Consider the following 9,630-nt stretch of genomic DNA (forward strand, 5'->3'; position numbering starts at 1 on the left):
TCACCTAGTAGCAGGTTTGAAGATAGTTTGGCAGTATTTCCACAATCTTCTGCACTCCTCACGAGGAGTAGTGACCCTGCACTTGGAACTGACGAGCACCCTAAACATCATTTCTTCCGCATCGTAGCCGATCCGGCCAAAGAGCTCCTTCTGGTCGCCCCACATACGGCTAAGCTTGCCCTGGTCATTCAGGTCGTGGATCGGGGAGAGGTCGTTGCCGAGATCATAAAGATCAATCTTCCAAAGGTTATGGTGAATAAAGAGAGGTTTCGCCTTGACGATCTTATCGTCCTTAGTCTTCTTGGGCTCTCCCTTGGCCCGGATGTGTTCTTGGAGCTTCCAGTCATCATTCGGGTCGTGCTGAACCATTCCAGAGCCCTGGAAGTTCCCTCTGATATGACGGCCTAGGATGCTGTTCTGTTCCTTGACATCATAGAAGGGCTTGCCTAGGTTAAGCGCCGCATGAAGATAGGTCTCTTTGTCTCCTTCGCCGTGGGTTCCCTGGGTAAGGAGTTTGTAGTAGAGGCCGGGACCATAAAAGTTGAAGTAAGAGGCGAGTATGAGACTGTCGGCGTGAATTTCCTTGTTATATAGCAGGATACCGGACTCAGAACTCCTCCGCTCCATGGGGGAGTTCATTGGGGTACCGGTGATGTTGAAGAAGGCGGGGGATGCAGTCGAGACCCAGAAATCCGGGAATGTGATGAGACCGTTAGATTTGTAGGGCTCAGTATCGAACAAGAAGGCCGGATCAGCGAGGGGCCAAGCATCGGCATCGAGGAAGAGAACGTGTTGGAAGGGTGAAAAGATGATGGAGAGAACTTTATATTGGTAGGCACCGATTCTGGTATCTCCGATAAGGTCTTGAAAGATCACACACTCGACGCCGAGTCGCGCGAAGGTATTCTCGCAGATGTGAGGGTTGTACTCGCTATGGTTATCGATGAAAACCTGGATGGGAAGTTTGCATCCGACATGGCGGAGGAGCAAGATCGAGCTCAGGGCAATGCGCGTGTACTTTCCGCCGCCCGGCATCACGACGCCCCGGGTATTCTTCCAGTACGGCATGCGGCTCGCAAGAGGCTCAATCTTGGAGGCAAAGGATATGTAATGATTTCGCATCGATATAATCTGCTCGTCAGAGATGTTGAGGTGGTTCTCACGCACCCTCTCGCCACCGTAATTCGAGTTGGGGTCAACATATTCAGTCGAAACTCCATCGTCGGAAATCCCAAGCTCCTCTACGCCAATGTCGCCATCTGTAAGGGACTCGAACAACTCGTCCCAAAATTCCCTTAGCCTCTGGCTCCGGAGGAACTTGACGGCGTCGGAGTCGTCTGCGGCAACAGCAGGACCGGAATTGGCCTTGGGTTTCTGGGCCGGGTGGTGGGTGGCGCGGGCATTGCTATCGGAATCGGAGAGGTTTGAAGACCCGTCGCTCAGTTGGAATTTGATCATGAGAAAAATAATGACGGCCACCACGACGAAAGGCCACCAGGCCCGACGCCGGGTGGGGAAGAACATCTTCGCCACGATCGGAATCGGAAGGTGGTCGCGTGCGCAGGACGGAGCGTCGATCTTCGTTCGGGTTGAGTTGTCGGCAGCAACCAAAAATCGGAAGGCGAATCGTAAAACAAAGGCAAAAATCACTCAGTTCCCTGGAGAGGAAGAGAGAGAGAGAGAAAAAAAACCGCCAAGCGTGAGGCCTTGGAAATGAGGGTGGAGAAGAGAAACTTGGAACAGTTTGACTGACAATGGCAGAACAAAAGGAAGGAACGATGCGCAATGGCCAGGCACAAGAGAAGAGAGATGTCGGGGAAGGAGTTACCCCCTTTTCTGCGTGCTCGTGAGATTCGGCGATCTTCTTTTCACGTTGTCGCTGTCTTCGATTGCATTTCTAAGTCTGCTGAGTGCTTCGAACGAGTCGGGGGGTTTCAATTTCCAAGACAAATAGCTGCAGGTTTCCGGCCAGGAGCAATCCTCATTTGGCCAAGCCAGCCTTTCCCGCTTGTGGACTCGCCGTCTCACCCTCTCCTTAATATTTACGAAGGCTGTCGCTTAATATGAATGACATTTCTGTCCACGCCATTACTGTCGAGAACGCTACAGACGAACCTCCCGTCAACGACCAAAGAATCCCACAAGACTTAATTGGGACGAGAAGGATGAACGATGATATATCCTCGACCAGGGGCCAATGGGAGCACTGACAGAACAGCCTGAAAGACGCCATCCAATCTATTAAATAATGTGGGGATTTCGGTGGGATAAGGTCGGATAAGACCCCATCCTCGTTACACAAGTGCGATTGATCTTGCTTCTCGATTCTCTCCACCTATTCCTAATGAGTGTGTACTTCATACTTGGGGGATTGCCTGAGCTGTGACCCTTACTCGTCCGCAACAGCAGCTCTGAAGCTCGCTCAGTGCTTTTCTGAGCCTCCTGTCTCAGAGGCATCGTCGCGAAACGGAGGGAAATGGCACAACTCTCGCAATGTCAAGTACAGGTACAAGATCCATCCTCGCGTTGCCGTCCGATCCCAGCGCAGAACCTTCTCCTGTCCCCGGCTGCTTCATCACGAACTCAAACTCGACTTCAACTTTTACTCCTTTGGAGTCTCATTGAGTCGCTGTCATCATCCAATGGCTTTCAATCATTAGCAAAACTCGCACCGCTTCTCAGTTCCTGGCTAGATATATCCCAGCCACGAAGTCACTGTGAATGACGTGGAGACGTCGGCTCGTTCCTGCCTACAAACTAAGCAATGAAACCTATTGATGTCGGTCATAGAAGTGATACTAAGGGGCCTGGATCTACACATTCCCAAGTACACGTACAACCCTGACACGACATCTGATGTCTTACCCGGTTCACAGAGACCCACTCAAATATTTATTCTGCGACTTCCGCAACCCGGGTTCTGCGCTGGAATCAAATGATGCCGTTTCCCAACAATGCAGCGATCCGCATGCCGCCGGCTTGGTGAAATTCAGCAGCAAGGCATTGATGTCTCTCTTTGCAGAATCTATGGGGGCAGGCAATGGGGAAAGAGAGAAGAAAAAAGATGACGTTTCTAGCAGGTCTTACTGATGCCATCGAGGATATGGAGAATGAATCGAACCCTACTTGGGGGTAGACCTCGTATAGTTTTAGAAGAGGCATTTCCATGTGCGCTGAGACCCTACTCGTCAATGCCTCGTGATCCCCGTCCTGCGTTTTTATCGACCAGCCGGTACTTGGTACTGTGGTCACAGCCATTTTCAGGATCATGACACAGGTCAAGACTCTTTCCTATATTTCGGCCGTCACGCAGTGCTATCATGATTAGCTAGATCAAACCAAGGAGAGTCGCCGAAGCACAGACGTCGCCCGTTCGCTCCATGAATCTAAATATAATACATTTGAAGACCCTTTCGTTTCTATTCCGCTCCGCCGCTCACGCTCTGCTGGTATGCTTTCCACGTCTCAAAGAAGCTCTTGTGGACCTTCTTCCTCTTCTCCGTCATCAACTCCGCCTCCAATTTCTCATGCATCTTGTTCAACCGGCCAATCTTCTTCTTGTCCGCCGCCACAACCGCCGCCGCTATCGTGAGACATGCCGCCGAAGCAGCTTTGGCAAACATCTGAGAGTCCCTGTGCCCAACTTCCTTGTGGACGTCTTCCAGGGTGGACACGTAGTCGGAGACTTGTTTCTTCCGCTTCCCTTCCTCGAGCCATTGCTTCCTGTCCTTGAGGAATCGTTTCCTGTAGCGCGAGAGTATGTCGACCACGCGCGCTCGAATGTCAGATGACTTTGTCTGACTGGCCAGTCGGACGAGGTAGGGGAACTGCGCAAATATGACCTTGGTGTTCCGGGGCTGTTGTTGGAGGTAGGCTTCCACCAGATCCAGGATCCTGTTCTTGAATTGCACCACGCCGGCGGTGGCTTTCTTTGCCTCGTTGGCTTCGTTGGCTCCTTTGCCGCTGATGTGATCAAATGCCGCTACTAGCGTATCATTCATAGCCATCATTTCGGAGTCTGACATGTCGGGTTCTTCCTCGCTATCGGACTCGTCGTCCTCCCCATCGCCTGCCTTTTCTCCGTTGGTATCGAGCAAGTGAGAGCCGAGAGCCTTAAGGAGTTGCTCCTGGTCAATATCCGCAGTGCCGTCGCTCTCGTCTCCTGATTCTTCTTCACCATCCTCATCACTATCTTCAGAATCGTTCTCGCTCCCTGATCCATCGTCTTCCTCATCTTCATCCTCATCATCCGATCCCTCGGGCGCGTCGATGAACTGGACCAACTCCGAGTACCCAGCTTTATCCTCCGTAAACTCAAGTCGTTCTAGAAGCATCCGCATCGTCTCGATATCCAGCCGTGGCGCAATTGCTTCAAATATGTGCTTCGACACCTGCCGTCCTAAGGACGAGGGTCGGTACATTATGGGTAGCAAGATGTAGACAATCACAAGCTGCAAGCCTGCATCCTCGCCCTTGGTCTCACACGTCTCTAAGAGGCTGTTGATGGCTATGAGCTGGCTGTCCGCACCGGGGACTCCGCTATACACCATGAATAGTGGCATGGCATGGGCCAACGCCAGAGCATTCGTCAACTGCCTGTCACCGAAGAGCACGAATTCCGGGTCCCGTAGGATCTTGTCCAAAGTCTTCACGACGGCCTTTTGTTGTTCCAATACGTCATCGTCCAGCTCGACGTTCTTTGGCTTCACGCCAGCCACCAATTGGCACAGAAGGTCAAAGTTCTCGACCGATCGTCCAGCCCTTGCAAGGGCCGATTCGAGCTGCGTCAGACAGTTTGCCTTGGCTGACTCAGTAAGACCGTATTTAGAAGTGACTTTGGAGCTGCCGAAAGCCAGTGTGCTAAGTTTCTGCAACGCCCCGATCGAGTTCCCCGTACTCGCCAGATAGTAAAGGTAGCGCATATACGCATTTCCGGTTGCTGATAGATTGGTCTTTCCACTATAAGACGACGGGTTAACATGAGATACGGAGACAAAGAATAACAAAACGCGTGACACGTACGTTGAAGCTTTCGCAAATGGTGCTTCCAAGAGCTCCAGAACCTGCTTAATATCAGAGGACTCCGTAGGTTTCAAAACTTTTTCGATCGTCTTGGTATTCGTCCGCTGCTCAAATTCGTAGCTCCCGTTGTTTCCGAGGAGGTTCTTCAGGATTGGTACGATACTCTTAGGCTTAAGGGCAGCAATCTCTTCAATTGCCGAAAGAGTCTCAATTGCAACGCCGTGGAGATGGCGATCTTTACGGGAAGCATGGTTTTGGAGGCAAGACATGAGATTACGGCTGAAAATGGTGTTGACAAGGGCCTCATCTGTTGCCACTTCGATAAGCATGCGCTGGAATATTAAAAAGCCGCGAGCCTTCTGCAAATCCGTGGCGTTCTTCGCAAAAAGATAGTCTAGCCGCGCAAGTTAGTTGAACTTCGATTGACGAGTAGTTAAGACCCACGGCATCCTTACCTTCCACCACGGGTGTCCAGATCGAAGCAAAGTCTTTCCGACCAGCCTGACCAAGGTTCCCGAAGTATTTAGCCAGCCTACTCCACACAAAGTGTAACGGGGCAGACCAAGTAGCTTTGCCGTTGTTGACCGGGCCGGCATTTTCATTCAAGACCTTGGTAGCGCTCTCCTTCAGGAGGTTGAGAACATTAGGTGCAGACCTCGCCGATACTGGCTTCTTCCAATTCTCGGATTTGAGATCCGGGTGATGCTGAAGAGCAGCGACCCAAATCGCCAACCCCTCGGCGGTTTTTGCAAGCGGAGAAGACGCGATGGCATTAGTCGTCCATGTGGCCTCTCCCTTGCTCAGTGACCCAACAGCATCTGCAATGATAGCTCCACAGGCAAGCCTCAGCTCGATGTTCTTAGACGCAAGATCAAGAAGCATCGGCAAAACCTTCCTCCACCGCTCAGTATCCTTTTCAAGCACCTCCTTCTGGACAAAGCATCTCAAGCCCAAAAGCCGGCCAAGCGCTTGGTCGTCTCCAGTGTTCGACTCGTCAAGCGGTGTGAATCGAACGAGCATCGAGAGGAATTCGTCGAAGGTCAAACTCGGGTACAGCGTAGACGAAAGATTCCTGTCGCCCAAAAGCGCAGAGAGAATTTTCGAGATAACCCTAAATGTACCTTCGCGGGATACCGTGTCGCCCTTCGTTAGAGCGGGAAATAGGTACCTCTCGAGGTGTCGCTTGAATTCTTCTTCGGAAATCGTTGGTTCGGACGGCTCCTCGGTCTCGGACTCTCCAACAAGGGCCTTGGACACGAGAGCAGCGGCTTTTACCTGCAGGTCGCGAATCCTGTGGGTCAATGCCTTGTACAGGTTCTGCTCGGTCTGGTGGTCTTCCCAGTCGGGCTGGGTCGGGAAGCTTGTGAAGCTCTCGAGGGCTTTGTACATGTCGTCTCGGGGATTTTTGGCTCTTTTAAACCTTTTATTGGGCACCTGGGGTGCCTCCTCCGAAGAGGGAGCACGTTTCTTTGCCATTGCGCGAAATTTGTGAGAAATGTAGAAAGGAGTGTGCAAGATGCCGTTATCTGTCCGATGTTAAAGGGAACGAATCTAAAAAATTAGAAAATCGGAAAAAAAGATGGAGAGTTGCGATTTTTTGCCGTCCAGTGGGCCTCACCGCCTGCTTATTCCGGATGTTAATTTGGCGGTTGATCCAGCGTCAATGGCATTTAAGTTAGCGCCCAGTCGCCTAACCACTCACTCAGCAACTCTTTGGTAAATGGAAGCAAGGCCTGATGAGATAGGAATGGACGGTTACAATACTATCGATAGGGTTCGGGCAGTAAACTGAAGAGACAGTCAGATAGCAGGAGGGTAGCAGACGCGCTTGATTCAATAATCTATGAACCCAGTTCCTACAACCTCAATTATGATACAAGTACATGTGCTCATCTCATTCACCAGAACCCGTCGCAAGAAAAAAAACAGCATTTATTCCTCCTCATCCTCCGCCTCCTTAGCTAGCCTCAGGGCCTCCTCCTTCAACTCCTCGGGAACCTCAACATGCCTACCCTTGGTAGGACCATCAAGGCCACTGATCCAAGTCATCTCAATCTCGTAGTCCTTCGCATTCTCCTCTCCGTGGCTCTTGTGGATGATTCTCGCCGCCTCTTTGACAGCCTGTTCTAGGGTCAAGGTTCCGGCGGCGAGATCTAGCTTCTCCAGCTCGGCCTTGGCCGCCTGGCGACCCTTACCCGTCGCAGCACCGTAGTATCCCCAGTAGAGTCCAGAGGGCTCAATCATGTAGAGGAAGGGACCGCCGTGTTTCTTGCCCTCTACCTTGCCACCGGCGCCGCAAGAGGGGCCGGCGCCAACCTCGCCGTCGACGGGGAGCTCATGTTCGGGGTCGAAGCCGGCAATGACGGCGGTGATGCCGAAGGGGCGGACGTAGGAGTGGCAGGTGTAGGCTTGTAGATAGGAACCCATGCGGGAGGCGAGAATATTGGTGGGGATGGGGGATTTGTACAGGTCGCGCCAGGAAACGGCCTCGTCGCGGGCACGGGAGATGAAGTGCCTGCCATCAGGAATCATACCGGAAAAGGCCTGACGGGGGGAAAGTGGTCCTGTTAGCAATCGCATGTCCACATTGCAAATCGAAAGAAGAATTGAACTTAGAATTCGATGGGTGAGCGACACATACAACACCGACATGCCTATCTACTGTCGCGATTCGCTTGTTGGCGCCGGCTTTGAGGAGCTTGGAGCTAACGATCTTCTCGACAGCAAGCACAACGCCGTCCTTGCATCGAATGCCGACAGTGGTGCCGCCGTTCTCCACCGCTTTGATGGCATATTCGACTTGGAAATTTCGACCGTCGGGGGAGAAGATGGCGTTGGCTAAATCGTAGCCTGTGCCGATTGACGTCTGCAAAAGGGCGAGTAGGCCAAAGGTAAGCATTGCTGGTCAGAGAGCGAGGGGGAGGAAAAGCATTACCATTTTGAGAGTGAGGTAAAATTAGTCTTCGGAGAAATTATGTATCTGGGTGTCGGTTAGGATGACCCTTTAAAAGCAGATATGGAGGATTGGAGGCGTGGTCGTGAGGATGGACGGCGGTGATGGAGCTTGAGGTTGTGTTGTGAGCTTCGGATTTGGTAGGCAACTGCAGCTGCGTGTCGAGCTGCGTGGTTGGCAAGGCCAGGAGCATTGAACAGTGCTGCGTACTGTGCGAGCCTTCCTCAATTTTGTGGCTCAGATGTGGCGAAACCAGCCACATATCTGGTTATTGAAGAGACGCGGCTTTAGAAAAGAGTATCTTCCATGGAAAGATACGGAAAAATTAAATTACGGTTATTATTTCATTGAGGAGAAGTAATTTTCCCAAAGACAAAATAGTTAACCTTTTTTCGTTTCAAATAGTGGCAGTTGCGACTTGCGCGGTGTCATTAGCGGAAGCATCACGAAGACAGGTCTAAGCCAGCAAGTTTATTGGAGATTGAACCAAAGAGAACCAAAAAAAAAGAAAAAAAAAAAAAAAATCGTCGTTGAGAGCGTCATTAATGCTATCTGTACATCTTCAGCTAGCTTGTCATGAAGGGTATCAGTGGTCCAGGGTGCGACCATGCTTCGTGTCTAGGCTAAGAACAAAATTCTCCGCTACCACTTATATACTTTAGACGACTACCACTTTCCGACCCAACCAGTGCAAGGCCTACTAGCAATCTCCAGCCTTCTTCCCGCGCCTACATGATTTCCATCGCATCTGCCGTCCCGGCCTGTGCCTTAGGCATACCGTGCCAGGTTTGTCCAGAATGCGCCTCCGACATAGCCCCATTCGCGTTCTTGTAAGCCGGGTCCGTAGCGGAGGAATATGCGGGGCCGCCCACGGATACACCGAAGTGCGAATACGCATCCTTGCGCGAGTCAGCAAGACGTTGCTGCCTTTCGGCATCTCGGCGCATGAGTTCCTCATACCCGCTCTGCATGTATGGCTCAGCGTGGCTTGACGAGCAAAGCCACGTGCTATCGGAGCCCTGAAATGTATTACCGCAGTCCATCTCCATCGAGGTCTGCTGTTGCTGCTGTTGCTGCTGCCTTTCGTACCTCATCCTAGCGAGGTGCTCTTCCTGTTCCATGGTTGTGTTGTGCCATGCCAAGGCGGCATCCTCCTGCCTGTTCGTTGGCGGGCAAATACTCCAAAGCTCAAGGAGCCTCATCTTTTGCTCCGGTTGAGCAATCCTAAACAGTTGGGTCTGGGATGGGGAAAGAGCAGAGGGGTCGACGCCGTGAGACCGGAGAATGCTCTCATAAGATTCATGCCCTGACTGAGGCGGTTCAGACGAGGGTCGCTGTGGTGCTTGAGTTTCCGGCTGGCTCTGCTCTTGCTGTTGCTGCTGCTGTTGCTGCTGGTGGACGATATGTGTGGAATGATGATAGTGCTGCGAAATGGAATAGACAATCGGGGCTGGTTCTGGTTGGGTAACACAGGGGGAGGGAACGGACTGAATGGGTTCACTTTGGTTTGGTTGCGCTGCTGACTGGGATGGCTGTTGCTGCTGCTGGACCTCCTGGTGAGTGACAGGGGGCTGTGGGGTCAAGACGAGGTTCCTGGCCAAAAGGGCGGCAAGGTCCTCTTGGATGGGTCTTGGAGGAGGGAAAGAGAGCATCAT

General features: G+C 52.0%; 2 protein-coding genes and 2 pseudogenes across 2 annotated transcripts; all 4 read right to left on the bottom strand.

The window, feature by feature from the left end:
- Positions 1-1,524, bottom strand: SAPIO_CDS3563 (annotated as a pseudogene; the record flags this gene model as incomplete).
- A 1,895-nt stretch (positions 1,525-3,419) lies between these two features.
- On the bottom strand, positions 3,420-6,498 carry SAPIO_CDS3564 (uncharacterized protein; the record flags this gene model as incomplete). The annotated part of the gene is made up of 3 exons (XM_016786334.1): positions 3,420-4,959; positions 5,023-5,416; positions 5,478-6,498. The coding sequence occupies 3 exons, from the start codon at positions 6,496-6,498 to the stop codon at positions 3,420-3,422; spliced, it is 2,955 nt and encodes a 984-aa protein (XP_016644340.1).
- Positions 6,499-6,954: 456 nt separating this feature from the next.
- Positions 6,955-7,921, bottom strand: SAPIO_CDS3565 (putative proteasome subunit alpha type-7; the record flags this gene model as incomplete). Its single annotated transcript, XM_016786335.1, has 2 exons — positions 6,955-7,566; positions 7,664-7,921. 2 exons carry the CDS (start codon positions 7,919-7,921, stop codon positions 6,955-6,957), a joined length of 870 nt encoding a protein of 289 aa, XP_016644341.1.
- Positions 7,922-8,703: 782 nt separating this feature from the next.
- On the bottom strand, positions 8,704-9,630 carry SAPIO_CDS3566 (annotated as a pseudogene; the record flags this gene model as incomplete).

This window comes from Scedosporium apiospermum (genome assembly GCF_000732125.1).
Source record: "Scedosporium apiospermum strain IHEM 14462 chromosome Unknown SEQ_SAPIO_0088, whole genome shotgun sequence".
Lineage (NCBI taxonomy): Eukaryota > Fungi > Ascomycota > Sordariomycetes > Microascales > Microascaceae > Scedosporium > Scedosporium apiospermum.